This window comes from Trachypithecus francoisi, unplaced genomic scaffold (genome assembly GCF_009764315.1).
Source record: "Trachypithecus francoisi isolate TF-2019V2 unplaced genomic scaffold, Tfra_2.0 Lachesis_group8, whole genome shotgun sequence".
Lineage (NCBI taxonomy): Eukaryota > Metazoa > Chordata > Mammalia > Primates > Cercopithecidae > Trachypithecus > Trachypithecus francoisi.
The window spans coordinates 57,367,279-57,384,003 of record NW_022681473.1 but is presented as its reverse complement, the minus strand read 5'-3'; the positions used below and the strand labels follow the sequence as shown (position 1 = coordinate 57,384,003).

Below are 16,725 nucleotides of genomic sequence, written 5' to 3'. Positions count from 1 at the left end.
ACCTGGTCAGGTTGGCTCCCTCAAAAGGGGTGTCGGACAGAGTAGCCAACTAGTTGGTGGGGCCAGGTTCCCTTGATAACATATACCATGCAGAAAGCAGGTCTGAAGTTTGAGGTCTGTGACGCTATTGCTTTCAAGCTGTGTGGCAGCGTTCCTTACCACCCCAGTCTGAAAGAGCCTCCAGGCAGAGGGGCCTTAATTGTGCTAAAGTCCACATAGAAAAGGAATGAGACTCACAAAGCCTAAGTAAGGTGCTCAGCTTCCTGTAAACAGCTGACATTGGCAGAGAGAAACTGTGGGAGGCAGCCCACAAGCCTGCCCATGCCAGGCCATCTGCAGAAGGATGGGGTGGCAGCATCACAGGGCATGGGTCAGCTCCGCCCCCTGAGGGAAGCCTTAGTAAGTCCCAATTGACACTTGCTGCAGAGTTGTGGTAGTGTGGGCTCCCCCTGGTGGTCCCCCCACAGTTTAAGCTGTAGTTGAGCTCCTTTCATGCCAGATGGTCACAGAGGAGGTGGGATGGATATATCAAACTACAGGTCCTAACTTTAATATGGCCCTGGCATATACGGCCCTGGTCTTTTCAGGCAAGACTGTCAATCATGTTGCCAGGACAGCCAGGAACCCACATGTGATGGTTAATCCTATGGGTCAACTTGACTGGGCCATGGGGTGCCCAGACATTTAGTCAAACATTATTCTGGGATTGTGAGGGTATTTGGAGATGAGATTCACATTTGAATGAGTAGACTGGGTAAAGCGATTGCCTTCCCTAAGAGTGGGTTCATCCAATCAGTTCAGAACCTGAATAGAACAAAAAGGCTGACACTCCTGTGAATAACAGAGACCTCCTCTTGCCTAACTGCTTCAAACTAGGACACAGGTCTTTTCCAGCCTTTTGACTTGAATGGCAACATCAGCTCTTCTTGGGGTCTCAAGCCTGTCAGCTTTCAGTCAGGAACTTATACCACTGGCTCTCCTGGGTCTCCAGATTGCTCACTGCAGATCTTGAGACTTCTTCCATAATTACAAAAGCCAATTCCTTATAATAAATCTCTTTCTATATATATCCTGTTCTGTTTTTCTGTAGAACCCTGACTAATACACTCGTACAATACATTGCCCATCTACATGGGGACAGTCTATTTTCTCTCTTCCCATACCTCTGCCCTTTTCCTGATGAACCCAGGCCCCAGAGATCTCTCAGCCAGTCACTGAAAAGCCAGCATTTGGGATATACGCACTCTCATCCTCGCCAGTCAGCCTCCCAGAAAGACCACACCAACCATCTGTACTCTCCTGCTCCTGGGCTATGTTGCTGGAGAAAAATCACAAGAGCTGGCCAGATTCTCGAGCTCTCCAGGCTCAGTGGGTGCTCCCATAATTGATCAATGCCTTCAATAGCTCACTCTCAGACCCTCCTCCAAACACTGTCCATTCCCCCAAGGCTTATCCCTGCCCTTGCAATGCCATTTGCGGCAAGATCACCTTGCCTCAACTTACCTGAGAAAAACGTCATTTGCAGGAGGTTCTGCAACTTCCCTCCTCTCCCCAACTCAATTTGTCTCTGCTTCTTCAACCATCCCCTTCTCTTTCCTCCCAGAGAGAAAGGTCTTTAAGACATCGGTATTGTTTCATGTGTCCGTGTGAAGAGACCACCAAACAGGCTTTGTGTGAGCAACATGGCTGTTTATTTCACCTGGGTGCAGGTGGGCTGAGTCCGAAAAGAGAGTCAGCAGAGGGTGGTGGATTATCATTAGTTCTTATAGGTTTTGGGATAGGCGGTGGGGGTAAGAGCAATGTTTTGGGGGCAGGGGGTAGATCTCACAGAGTACATTCTCAAGGGTGGGGAGAATTTTAAAGAAACTTCTTAAGGGTGGGGGAGATTACAAAGTACATTGATCAGTTAGGGTGGGGCAGAGACAAATCACAATGGTGGAATGTCATCAGTTAAGGCTATTTTCACTTTTGTGGATCTTCAGTTGCTTCGGGCCATCTGGATGTACACGTGCAGGTCACTGGGGATATGATGGCTTAGCTTGGGCTCAGAGGCCTGACAGATATAAAGGCAAAGTTCTTGAAGGCAAAGTGTCCACACCAACCCAGATCAACACATAGATAGGATGTCTCAAACGTGTGCATGGTCAGTTAGAGGCAGCAACACTTCTTCAACTGGGTTCTGTCCTCTGGCCTTTTTCCCATGAGATGATCTCAGTGGACTGTCCTTGACTCAGGCACACCCCTACTAAGCACCCAGAAGGGAGGCCAGGCCCAGGGCAGTCTCTCCATCGTGCCCCTCAGCCTGTGCAAGACCATCTAGGCTTCTCAATGTGGATCCACCTTTTGCCCTGTTTCATTAGGTATTTTTTCACACTTGTACTTGTATATTTAATATTTCTCTCTCCTCTATATCCTTATCCTCGGTCTAAAATATACTTGAAACCCTTCCATCCTAAATTGTCTGCCTCTCAATCCTGCTGTTTCCCTGGCTATTTCCTTAAATGTCTCCTTTCCTTCCCAGACAACTTCCTGAAAGAAAAGCTGGCACTTGCTGCTTTCAGCTCAGACTGGCCATTCTCTCACACCAGATTTCTAGTTTCTGTGCCCACCCCACCCTCAGTGCCACTGACGTTGCTCTACTAGGATTGCTAAAAACTCCAGGTCATCAAATCCAAGAGTTACTTTTCAATCTTCTTCTGATTGGCTGTTCACCTGCGTTTTGGGGAACTAAAAGAAAGAATGCATGTCTACACAGAGCATTTACAGGGGAGCAGGATCATGTGAATTCTAATAATGGACGATTTCTCCAAGGATAAGTCAGCTTTTGGGCATAGAATCAGGGATAAGAAGTTCAACCTCACCTATCCACTTGCCAGCTGGACACTAGGACTTGACCTAATTAAGGGAGTCGATGGTTTTGGGTTTTTTTTTTTTTTGGTTTTTTGTTTTGTTTTGTCTTTACAGGCAGATGTTATCATCCCCATTATACCAAGAAGGAAATTGAGGCTCAGAAAAAAACTTGTAGATTGCCCCAAGTTACACAGTAGGTTACAGTCAGAGCTCCCTCCATCACACAGTGTTAATAGCTATGACTTAATAACTACCGTATATCAGGCATGTGCTGAGAGCTTTACAAGGCAGTACCTCATATAATCCTCTCCTAAAGTACAGACTGGTTTACACAACTTATACAACTCCACTTGACTGTCTAATGGACATCTCAAAGGTGACACATCCAGAAATGAAATCAGGATATTTTCCCCCAAATCTGCTCTACCTACAGCTTTTGCTATCTCAATTGATGGTGACTTCATCCTACTAATCGCTCAGTACAAAAAAAAAATTACAGTCCTCCATGACTCCTCTCTTTCACATCTCATACACAATTTCTCAGGAAACCCTATTGAAACTACCTTCAAAATATATCCATAATCTTCCCACTTCTCAGAACTTCTACTGCTACCAGCCTGATCCCAGCGACCATCATCTCTCACTTAGATTACCTAGTGGCCTCCCAGCAGGTCTCCCTGCTTTTCCCTCTCTCACCTCCCTCTCCTCACCTCTTCCCATCCTCCAGACTATTCTCAAAGCAGCAGGAGAAATCCAGCTAAATTCTCCTTCTCGCTCATTGCAGCCTCGAGCTCCTGGGCTTAAACGATCCTTCCTCCTCGATCTCCCAAAGTGCTGAGATTACAGGCGTGAGCGACGCCCAGCCTTAAAATCCTTTTTAAAGGCACTCTGACATCCATTATCTCATTTAAGTCTAAAACGCGAATTTCAACCTTCGTGCTGCTTTCTGGTTCCACCTGGCGACAGCTGCACAAAGTGTTTCTCTTCGAACGCCCTCCCAAGTTTATCCGGAACTACTTAAGCCCAGGGCTTCCTCAGTGCTCCTCGGGCCAAAAGCAGAGAGCACAAATTCCGGAAGAAATTACCAACAGCGGGACCATTTCAGTTCTCCGGCAAGTATCACCAGTAACCAATAAGCAAAAAGCTCTAGCTCACGTGGTATATATTCAGCCTATCAAGCTCCTGATATTCATGAACGCTGTCATTTCCGCTCCTGCCTCCTTCTTTCTCGACAAGATGGCCACACCGGTGTTATCAGCAAGTGCTCCTCCGGCCACGCCAGCCGCAGCCCCGGTGGCGGCACCAGCATCAGCCTCAGTCTCAGTCCCAGCGCTAACGCCAGCACCGGCTGCGGCTCCGGTTCCCGCTGCGGCTCCAGCCGCATCCTCAGACCCTGCGGCAGCAGCAGCTACAACTGCCGCTCCTGGCCAGACCCCGGCCTCGGCGCAAGCTCCAGCGCAGACCCCAGCGCCCGCTCTGCCTGTTCCTGCTCTCCCAGGGCCCTTCCCCGGCGGCCGCGTGGTCAGGCTACACCCAGTCATTTTGGCCTCCATTGTGGACAGCTACGAGAGACGCAATGAGGGTGCTGCCCGAGTTATCGGGACCCTGTTGGGTGAGTGGTCAGAGAAATTAACATTCTTTTCTTTCTCCCACTTCTCATTTATCTCACTCCCCTGTCTCATTAATTCTTTAATTCCTGGCGTCCTACCGTCCTTTCCTCCCATCCCCATGACCTCTTTGATCTATATCTCCATCCTGTCTTCTGCTATGACTTACTTCTCAAGCACTTGCACCTCTCCTCTCTTTTCCTGCCGGATTGCTGTCACTTTGAGCGACAAAATGCACAAGGAGTAGTTGTGTCATTTACTGAATATTTTATGCCAGTGGTTTACATTTTTTAATGTTCCCGACAGCAGTTTACGGCAAGTATGATGAGCCCCATCTGCCAGAGATGAGTTCGCACGCTGAGTGGGAAGTCAGGAACCTTTGACTCCCTATCCCGGTGACCACATATTTCTCCCTTATCCATTGACTAAGTGTCATTGTTTTCCAGGTATTGACAGAGTTTTCTAACCAGTTGGCAAAGGAGTGGGGACGTTTGCAAAAAGACATTCCTCCCAATAAGTAAACCGATTTGGCTGGAACCCACTTGGGATTTTATAGTATTCTTCTGTCCTAAAGGTCTGAGCCTGATCATTCTCTGTCCCTCGGTGTCCTCTAATGTTAGTACTTAATGTGAGAAACTCCGTTCCCCCATTTTCCATTTGGACGAAAAACAGTTGTATTATGTTTATATTTCTGCCCTTAACCTTCAGGTCGAAAAATGACCCATTCTCTTCCTGTGTTCCAAATTTGGGGAGTAGATATTTTATGTTAAAGTAGTTTGTAAAATGGAAAAGTACTAAAGAGGGACTGTTAATAATAAATTCCTTTCTGGAGACTGTACTGGTCCCGTGAAATTCATATCCATTCCATCTTAGTGCCATATTTTAAATAGCTTTGTGAATCCACTTTATTTACAAGCATCCTTTCTCTTTCATACTCTTGAACATGTACTAGTTCTTACGCCATAGAAGACAATTGTGTATTGCAAAGCAGACAAGATTTGTAAGCAGACTTCACAAAACATTTGCCATGTGACTTGGAGCAAATTGTCTAAAATCTGTTCTGTCAGGAACTACTTTAGACTTAGTCTTTGTGAGAGCTGAATTAAAAACTTCTGACTATGCTAGCACATATTAGGTACAGCTATTAGTTGCAATTCACCACATCAGGCCTGGACCACCCCAATGCTTACAGACACACATTCTCTCTCCTTTATCTTTGACAGTATAGCATTTACAGAAACTTAAAATCATATCTTCTGAACATTGCTTGTCTTTTCTCAGACCAAGCTTTTGCGTTTTTTTTGCCACAATTGTTTTCCCTTCTGTCCTTTGTTTGTTTAAGCTTTACCTATCTTCCAGGTTCCCAGCAACAACATTAAGTGCCACTCCATCCCATACCCGGACCCTCACTCCATTCTTAACCTTACACAGCATGATGGTGTTCTGTAACTGTGCCCTACTCTGAGCTTCTGTAATAAATTATTTTTGCATCACTGACCTGGCACTCAGCAGATACATACTTTTTTGGCTGCACTTCCTAATTTTCCAAGGTCACTAGAGCTATTTAACGAACCAATTCGTTACCCATGATTTATGCTTTAGTGCCCCAAATATTCCAGTGATCCAATCAGACCAGGTATAATCTAATCTACATCCTCAGATCCTCTTCCAGACTGGAATCATGGTACAGTGCTATAGGTGTTATGGAGGCAGTACTTACAGAAGAATAAAGAATAGATTCTGCTTGCTATGAACGTATTTCCTTAGATATTCACAAAACATTTCATTTGTGTAAATGAAGTCATTGGTGCTTTTTTTGTACCATAAAACAGTTAGGAATTTAGAATTCAAAGTGTAATAAAGTGAACTCTCCTGTAACGTTAAAATTCAAGATAGAAATATACTCTTAAATGCAAATAATTAGAATGTAATATGATAAATGTTCTAATAGAATGGTGGCATGGAAATACGGAAGACTTAACTGTTTCAGAAGGTTGGGGAAAAGTTCACAAAGAAGATGACGTTTGAGCTGGGCATTAAAGCAACTACAAGAAGTATAAAAAAGTGGTAAATCCACTATCTGAAACATTCAGTATTACAGGAATGTAGCTGACAGGAGGTAGAGCAGGAAATGAAGCTAGCAGAGGGCAGAGCCGTAAGAAGTATTAAATAATTACAAGTGTAAAGTTCTGTGAAGGGAATTACCTGGATCCCTGAGAAGACAAAATGGAACTCTAACCTTATTTGAAGCTCTCTGGGGAAGCTCCTGAGCATTTCAGCTAACACTGAATAGGAATTAAAAATCACTCTGTAGTGAGTGAGTTGAGAGATAGGAAATAGAGTTGATACGACTTGGTGTGATCAGAAGTAAGGGATTAGAAGAAAATATCAAGGATGACTTCTACATCTCTGGTTAAGTGTCGAAGAAGAAAGGGAAGGTAGGAGTTGACTTCAGTCTGGGTTGTATTCGTTTTGAGATGCCCAGTGAGCATTCTGGTGGAGTTGTCAAGTAGAAAATAGAATATAAAGGTCTGGAGTGCAAAAGAGATGCGGGCAAGTATGTCAGGTTAGGAATTATGTCATTGGAATATAGAAGGTAATTGAACCCATGAAATTGGATGAGATCACCTAAAGCAGGGATTGGCAAACTTTCTGTAAAGGTCCAGGCAGTCTCTATCACAACTACTTAATTCTGCCTTTATAGCAAGAAAGCAGCCATTAAAAAAGTTGGCATGTAAACTTTATTCACCAAAAACATTTCCACATCAGGGCCTGGCCTAGAAAAGGAACATTGAGTAAAAAGACAAGAGAACAAAGACAAAATCCTAAAAACCTAAAAAGTCAGGAAGAAGTAGCCAACAAGGAAGATTAGAAAGGTTGGAAGGAAAGTTATGGAAAGTAAGTGGTCAAGTCTGTTCAATGCTGATGAGAGGTCAAATAAGATAAAAGATACGTGCACATTTTGTTTTAGGGACATAGTTTCATTGAAAGGAGCAGAAACTATAGTGAGTTGGAATTAGACAAACACTGGTAGATAAAGACAACACTGTAATTTCTGGTGGAGAGGGAAACCCTTGAATAGGTTTCAACCCCTTGGGAGGTTCCAATAGATGAGAAGAGAACGGAAAACTCAACCTAGTGGTCTTAGGTCAAGAAACAAGTGTAGTGGTAATAAAAAATTTTTAAAATTAAAAAAAGAAAGAAATACAGCTTGGTCACAGTGGCTCACGCCTGTAATCCCAGCACTTTGGGAGGCTGAGGCGGGCAGGTCACTTGAGGTCAGGTGGGCAGATCACTTGAGGTCAGGAGTTCAAGACCAGCCTGGCCAACATGATGAAACCCCGTCTCTACTAAAAATACAAAACTTAGCTGGGCGTGGTGGTGCACACCTGTAGTCCCAGCTACTTGGGAAGCTGAGGCAGGAGAATCACTTGAACCCAGGAGGCAGAGGTTGCAGTGAGACGAGATTGCACCACTGCACTCCAGCCTGGGTGACAGCAAGAGTTCGTCTCAGGAAAAAAAAATATATATATATATATAATGGGAATAAAGGTATCCGAACTAGAACAAAAGTTTGTGGTAAAAGACTGACATCTAAGGTTCGCAGATAGATTTCTGGATGATGATAAGATTAAGACTGACCATGGGACCAGATGGCTAAAGGGAGATACAGATGAAGCTCCCGATGTCTCAGTGTCTGAAACATGGCTGCTGTGTTAGCAGTCTATGTGGCCATTAAAATCTTCCAGGTACCTCTGCAGATTATATTACAGGGAGAAAGTCTAGAGGCTGAAAAACAAAGGCCATAGAGTGAAGGTCTGGAATAGGCTAGTAGTGGAGAGTAACAGGCAAAGGGAGACCTTATAAAGGAAGAATATACCCTATTTGGTGATGATTAGAGGGATAAGCTGGTGATCACACCAGAGTTTCAGTTCCTGGAGAATTCTGGTCCCATTGATGCACCGGACTAAACTTGGAGCTAATGAGTTCAGTTAGGTGTTCATTGACATTGAAGAGATCATCAAAAGCATTTCAAAAGTAGTTGGAGGTTGTTGGGAGCCCTAGGATTGTATAACACATGAACGATTCTCTCTTTCACAGGAACTGTCGACAAGCACTCAGTGGAGGTCACCAATTGCTTTTCAGTGCCACACAATGAGTCAGAAGATGAAGTGAGTAGGAATCCAAGCAGTTTTTGGCTGTTCTTTTGCTAGGCTCCCCTCACAGCCCCTCCCACACTCATAACTAGAGCTCCTGTAGCCAAGGAGCTTCTTCCCATTTGTACATACTTCCTGGGCTGCTTCTGTTTATTGGGGGTGGCCTCTTGTCCTTTTTAACCAATTTTTCTTTGGACTTCTGGCTTCTTAGCTTGCTTTCCTGCCTTCCCTGTTAGGTGGCTGTTGACATGGAATTTGCTAAGAACATGTATGAACTGCATAAAAAGGTTTCTCCAAATGAGCTCATCCTGGGCTGGTAAGTTGGGGAGGTGGGGGTTGGGGCTAATGGAAAATCTCTCCGTGATTGCCAGTGTCTTTTGCTACTGGACTGGATCTTATCCTCTTCCTTTTGGAGACAAGAGTATTGCAAATGTATTACTGACTGCGAGCAGTGGCTCAATGCCTGTAATCCCAGCTGGGAAGCTGAGGCAAGAGGATCACTTGAGCCCAGTAGTTCAAAATCAGCCTGAGCAAAATAATGAGACCCTGACTCTACAAATACATGTTTTAAAAACTTAGCCAGGCATGATGACACACACCTATAGTCCTAGCTACTTAGGAGGCTGAGGCTAGAGAATCACTTGAGGCCAGGAGTTTGAAGCTGCAGTGAACTATAATCATGCCATGCCACTGCACTCCAGACTGAGTGACAGAGTAAGACCCTGTCTCTAAAAAACAAAAAAGGAAAGTGTGTTACCTGTAGGAACTGTGAATTCAGTGGGTTTTGCTGGTGGTTCTAATCCTGTGGGGCCAGGATATTTTGAATTACCTTGTAAGAGACTTGGAATTTTTCAGCAGCACTAAGTCGGCCTTTGATTTTGTTTGACATAGTTTTCAATGTATATATTGTTCTTGGCATTTGGTATCACTAGGTATCCCTACCATAGAGGTATTGGGTACCCTAAAGACACCCATGCCACTGTTGTGTTTGATGTTGGTGTCACATATAGACATGAGTCTGCAACTGTGTTCCATTTCACAGGTACGCTACAGGCCATGATATCACAGAGCACTCTGTGCTAATCCATGAGTACTACAGCCGAGAGGCCCCCAACCCCATCCATCTCACTGTGGACACAAGTCTCCAGAACGGCCGCATGAGCATCAAAGCCTATGTCAGGTGACCACAGTCTTGGGCTACAAGGGCATAAAACCATGCCTAGATGCCATCCCTCCCCTACCCCAAGCAAGGTTCATTCCTTCCGTGTATAACTTGCTATGTTCCTCTCTCTCAACAGTTATTCAAACGGTTTCACTCTGAAACAGAATCTGTTCCTATGATTTCTACCACTGATCCTAGTTGTACTCCAGTTCCTACTCATTGCCCTTTTAAGTATTTGAGCAAGCTATCAAGTCATCTTTTGTAGAACCTAATTATCCATAGTTCCTACAGCCAGTCATCATATGCTATTTGAGCAAGCTATCAAATCATCTTTTGTAGAACCTAACTCCATAGTTCCTACAGCCAGTCATCATGCGGTATTCTTGTCATGAACCTTCACCACATTCATTACTTTTCTGAATTACCCATTAGTTTGTCATCGTCTCTAGAACTCAGAGCTGTACTCAGGGTAGTACATATTAAAGGATGACTGTCCTTATTTTGAACACATTAATTAACCCAGGATTGAGTGCAGTTTTAATGACAGTGACATTACAGTAAACACGTTGAGCTTGCAGGTGGTTAAAATGCCACTTAAGGGGGATGTTGGGAAAGGCCCTGGTGGCATGCTGAGGAAGCAGCTGTGGGAGTTGGAAGCAGCTGTGGGAGTTGGAAAGTCAGAGGGAAGGCAGCTGTTAGTGCATCTGTTAGGCTGTTGATTTTGTGCTGGTTCTGTGTCTGACACTGACAAAGCCAGTTAACTCTTACACAGTAAGACAAAGATGGTGGATGCCAAGTCTTTATGAGCCAGTTGGCATACCACCACTAAGCACTAGCCATTGCCTGACTTCTTAGCCTTCCCAAGTATTTCAGACTCCTCAAGATCCAGTATATATATATATATATATATGTGTGTATGTGTGTGTGTGTATATATATATATATATAAAATCCAGCTGGATGGGTGGGTGGGTGGGTGGATGGATGGATAGGTAGGTAGGTAGATAGATAGGTAGGTAGATAGATAGATAGATAGATAGATAGATAGATACATAGATACATAGATACATAGATAGATAAGATAGAGAGTTGACATAGTAAAGTATAGATCCAGGTATATAATTGACATAGTAAAAACAATACCTTTAGTGAGATTACTTATAGCACCCAATATGATTGGGTGAGCAGGAGTTGGTTTCCTTTTTCAATGCTGATGAAGGGCTTGGTCCCAGAAAAGACTTGTCTCTGTTTCTTTTCCATGGTGGGCAGCTATATAGACAGCCAACTCCATGGGGTAATTGAGTCCTGTCCTCTCATCACTGACACTGCACCGTGTGTGGAGTAATCCTCTAAAGGGACCAGGCCAAGTGCAAAGGTTGAGTCCCCTCTTACAGATCAAAGATTTGGTATGTGGGACAAGCTAAGGGGAGAAAGTAACTTTTGCTCCCATAAGAACTCTGGGGTTCATTTGGTCCCACCCTTCCTATCTTAGAACCTTGGGAGCCATATTCCTGCTGTATCTGCATTCTCAGCCCAGAATAGACATGGAAACCCTCTCCCAAGGCCATCTGTTTACCTTGGCTTCTCCTTCCTCAGTACTTTAATGGGTGTCCCTGGGAGGACCATGGGAGTGATGTTCACACCTCTGACAGTGAAATACGCATACTATGACACTGAACGCATCGGAGGTGAGTAACCTTTCCATACTCTCTTGAGAGGTCATAGGCATTTTCAGGGAAGGGGGCTCCTGTTCTGCAATAAGGATGGAGGCCTTGGGTGGTTTAAAAAGGGACTGTTGATCTAAGGTTTGTGAAGACTAGAAGTTATAGTCATCTCTTGTATAAATGGGATTTAAGGAATTATTTGAGAAACTGTTAAAGGTGGGAAATTATCAGCACCAGAGGCCACATGACCATTCACATGAGATCAAAACCGGTGATGAGCATACCAGATAAAAGGAGTTGAGCTCTGTTAGGAGGAGAAAAGCTGATAAGGGCACAGCAGGGAGTGTGATTGAGCAGACTATCTAAGGGGAGGTGGGAAACAGAGTTAGCAGGACTTTAAGGCCATCTCTTTCCTGGTGGGATGACTGAATTCTCTCTCTTACTGCCCACCACTGCCACTGCCACCCAACTTCCACAGTTGACCTGATCATGAAGACCTGCTTTAGCCCCAACAGAGTGATTGGACTCTCAAGTGACTTGCAGCAAGTAGGAGGGGCATCAGCTCGCATCCAGGATGCCCTGAGCACAGTGTTGCAATATGCAGAGGATGTACTGGTGAGAGGGGAAAGAAAAAACAAAGGGGGAGGACATAGTTCTCCATCCTGGGATCACTGAGGCACGTGCTGATGAAATGGTAGGGCCCAGTGGTTATAATTAACTGCCTCATTGAGTCTTTGTTTTGGTGCTCAGTCTGGAAAGGTGTCAGCTGACAATACTGTGGGCCGCTTCCTGATGAGCCTGGTTAACCAAGTACCCAAAATAGTTCCCGATGACTTCGAGACCATGCTCAACAGCAACATCAATGTGAGTGCCCTTCCTGAGCCCCTGCTTGCCTGGTTTCTTCCCCCACCTCAGCACATACACTCAAATGTGAAGAGTTGGGTGAGGTGGCCTGGAGTAGGATAGAGACAGGGCTTCACCTGTAGCCCCATGGAAGTCCAGGTTGGGAGGAAGGAAGAGGTGTGGTATGCATGTTTGGAGACCTCTTCCTTCTCCCATGATTACATTGTCTCATTTACTGCTGATACTACTGTGACTTACTGTCTAAATTTGTGATAGGAAGAAACACTAAAATTCAGAGGTTAAGGAAAATGCAATTACTTGTTTTCCCCATCTGAGTTCACAGACCCTGTATATTCCATCCATGGGTTTCGTGGATGTAAGTGTCTAGACTGTAAGCATCTCAGTAGAGATAAGAAAGTCTTCTCAAGCATTTCTTTTCTGTCTTCTACCTTTTTGACTTTTATTCAGTCTCTCCCAGCTGTCATTTATCCACAACTGTCCTCATACCTAGTGCCCACCATAGAGCCGGCCAAAGCCAGCCTTTTTGCTCCCTTTCCACCCAACCCCCCACTCATTGTGTATTCTTTGTCTTCCAGGACCTGCTGATGGTGACCTACCTGGCCAACCTCACACAGTCACAGATTGCCCTCAATGAAAAACTTGTAAACCTGTGAATGGACCCCAAGCAGTACGCCTGCTGGTATAGGTCTTAAACCCAGGACTCAGAAGTGAAGGAGAAATGGGTTTTTTGTGGTCTTGAGTCACACTGAGACAGTCAACTGTGTGTGACTCTAATAAACATAGCCTACCTTTTGTGAATTAATTTCATCTTATGTGAGTTTATTGCCGGGTGGAAGGGAGGAAAATGTTTTAGATCACACAGAAACCAGGAAGTGAATATTGTAGGTAAAGAAGTTGGTTATGTGTTAGGCATGTTACTGTTTTACCAAACTGTTCTTTTGGTTTTCAATATGGAAAGGTGTCCATTGGCAAAACTGTACCTTTTCTTGAGGATTCATGTGATTTCTATAGGAAATGAAAATAAGAATCCATGGAGAAAAAATAGCTGAGAAAATTGGATGCTTAATCTAAACTAAAAGAGTAGAGTGTGTAGTCACTATCTTAAAATACATTAATAGTAAGATGGAGCTGTTTGCCACTTTAGTTCGAGGAGGCAGAATTAAGATCTGTGGGTTAAAGATTAAAGAGGTTTCCCCAAAACTTCAGAAAATTATTAGATGCTATCTGTAACTTGAGGGTACAGCCTTCAGTTATATTGAGGTCTGCCAGTGGCTCAATTTGAGCAAAGACTAGATGGCATTTCCCAGAGGTCTTGTAGGCTAGAGTACTTGCCTGTGTAACTTCAGACATCCGTTTCCTCTGGTATCCTGGAGTTCTACCTCGCCACTGTGTGTCTTAGAAACAAGTCATTATTCAAGAACTCAGGAAATTACATACTGGAGTGAAAAGGTGGATGAAGGCAATGGGGAATCAAAAAGGCCTGGATCCTAGTTCTGAAGTATGTGTAGCCTTAGGAAAGATAAATTATTATAAGAGTCATAAGATATGGATCATAAACATATATAGTCCATTAGGGTATTATGAGGATTCCATGAATTAATAAATGTCAGGTTAATCACCACTTATAGAGAATAGCGCCTGGTATGTAGTAAGCACAGATAAGTGGTAGATGCTATGATACCTAAAGCTGAATAGTTTGAAAGTAATAAGCAGTATGAACCCCAGCCTGGAATTCGGTTCTGAGATATGTACCTTAGGAAATACAAGTTATGGGAGTCATAAAGTGTGGATAGTAATGATAGATACTTTCTTACAGGTAGGGAAGTGTAAACAGATCTTATCGGCAAAATGGTGATGACAGGCCAAACTGTGAGGTTAAAAGTAGAGAGCATGGTGGGAAGAAGGTTAATCGAGTCAAAATGTTTCAGTGTTCTTACATTTTTGGGAGTAGCCAGTTAATATCAACTTAGTCTTTTTAAGTATGCATGATAAAATTCCAAGGTTAATTGCTAGAAGTATATATAATCCCTAAATGAATAGTGATGAGAAATGGTGGGATAATAGGCAAGAAACAAAATTTTAAATTTGAGAAGTAAGCATAGAAAAGGTGGATAAAACAAGATGGCAAAACAAGTCCAAATACATCAGTAATTACAATAAATGTATAAGTATTAAACTAGTCCGAGGAAAAATTGAATATTAAAGCAAACCCCAATAGTATGCTGTTTATAGGAGACACATCTAAAACAAAGACATATAAGTTGTCCTGCAGCTGTAACAACATAGGTGAATGTTAATAGTGTTGAATGAAAAAAGCTGTTCTCAGAAGACATATACATTATGATACTCCAAAAGTTCAAAAACAAGTGAAACTTGTTTAGACATGCAGTTGGCTGTCTGTATATGTGGGTTCCACATCTATGGACTCAACTATCTACAGGTTGAAAATATTGAGGGGGGAAATGTGTCTGGACTAAACCTGTACAGACATTTTTTCCTTGTCATTTTTCCCTAAACAATTCAAGTATTAGATAGTGTTTATACTGTGTTGGGTATCTAGATGTATTAGGTAATCTAGAGATGACTTAAAAGTACATGAGAAGGTATGCACAGGTTATATCCAAATACTGCATATTAGGGACTTGAGCATCAGAGGATTTCTGTATCCAAGGGAGGTTCTGGAACCAATCCTCCACAAATACTAAGAGTTGACTGCATATATATATATATATATATATACAGTCTATTCTCATTATCTATAGTAGTTATGTTTTATAAAGTCACCATGAACACTGAATTAGAGAGTACTGAACCATAATTCCCAAGGGAAATGCAGGACTGGGTTCCTATGATCCTCTGGTCACATTTTCATCAACCCATCAGTACATAAACTTGTTACATGCGTTTCTATTTGAAAATACCTTAGTATATATGGTTGAACCATTAACATTGAACTCAGCCCACCACACTAACTTATTCCTGAGTGAAACTTACCTCACTTTCTCCAGGCAGCACATCACAGTCTTGCACTTAGGAACACTTGGCACTTTGCTTGGGGACCACCTGCAGCCGCAAAATCCACAGAAATGCAAAAGACATGACACTAAATAGACTGAAAAGGATACTTGTTTATGAGAGCTGAAACAAGAAGGCGTTGTTCCGCCTCAGCTGGGAACATGGACAGCAGGCAATTCAAATTTTTTCACGTGCTCCATGTCCACAAATGGCTGCAAAAGCCCAGCAAGTACTGATACTGGAGTTAGAAATAAATTTTAGCAAGAGGTAAATTCACAAATATGGAATCTGCAAGAAATGAGAATTGTCTAATGTGTGTGTATAATATATATATGATAAAACCAAAAAGCAAAAGAATGATAAACTAAAAATTCTCAATAATGTTTACTTTGGTGGTGAGAAGAGGCTGGCAAGTAAAATAAGTCAATATCGTTATTGGCAATGATCTAGTTTGAGGTAGGGCAGTGGTGTTTCATCATGAGTATTTATTAGCCCAACCTGAACTAATGACCGTAGTGTGGTGTTATTACTTAGCTGTATTCTACACTTAATAGCCATTGTATTTAAACAAGAGAAAATAGAGATATTGAAGATAAAGGAGAGCCAGGCAAAGTGGCTCACACCTGTAATCTCAGCACTTTGAGAAGCCAAGACGGGTGAATCAAGACCAGGAGTTCAAGACCAGCCTGGCCAACATGGTGAAACCCCGTCTCTACTAAAAAAACAAAAAATACAAAAGTTAGCCAGGTGTGGTGCCACGCACCTGTAGTCCCAGCTACTTGGGAGGCTGAGGCAGGAGAATCTTGAACCCAGGAGGTAGAGGTTGCAGTGAGCTGAGATTGCACCACTGCACTCCAGCCTGGGTGACAGAGTGAGACCCTTTCTCAAGAAAAAAGAAAAAGTGGAAAGAAGGAGGGTTTTTTAAAAATTAGTACTACTGAATTGATATGGTTGAAAACTTGAAAATGCTAATGAGAAACATGAGATATAATCACTTGAAGGCATATCATGTTCTTGAATAAGAAGACTCAACATTATTTTAAAAGGTGTTAATTTTCCCTGTCAAATTACATATTTGTCATAATTACAATAAAATACAAAGAGCTATTTTGGAACTGGGCATGCTGTTTCTAAATGTATATGGAAAAATAAAAATGTTTCCAAAAAATCCCTGCAGAGAGAAACTAGCCCTTCCAGAAATAAAATGTATTATAGAACTGTGTAATTAAAGCAGTATGGTACTGGTTCATAAAAGAACATAAAACCAAATAGTTCAGTAGACTCAAAATGCACGTGTTGGTGAGGATATGGAGAAAAGGGAACCCTTATACACTCGGTGTGAATGTAAATTAGTACAGACATTGTGGAAAACAGTATGGAGTTTCCTCAATAAAAATACATATGATC

The 16,725-nt window shown here is 42.9% G+C and overlaps 1 protein-coding gene across 1 annotated transcript; it reads left to right on the top strand.

Moving 5' to 3' along the window:
* The first annotated feature begins 3,544 nt into the window (after nucleotides 1-3,544).
* Nucleotides 3,545-13,105, top strand: EIF3F (eukaryotic translation initiation factor 3 subunit F). The gene is made up of 8 exons (XM_033206696.1): nucleotides 3,545-4,462; nucleotides 8,559-8,629; nucleotides 8,851-8,930; nucleotides 9,657-9,794; nucleotides 11,372-11,463; nucleotides 11,918-12,054; nucleotides 12,190-12,303; nucleotides 12,879-13,105. Exons 1-8 carry the CDS (start codon nucleotides 4,042-4,044, stop codon nucleotides 12,954-12,956), a joined length of 1,131 nt encoding a protein of 376 aa, XP_033062587.1. The 5' UTR covers nucleotides 3,545-4,041; the 3' UTR covers nucleotides 12,957-13,105.
* Nucleotides 13,106-16,725: the final 3,620 nt, after the last annotated feature.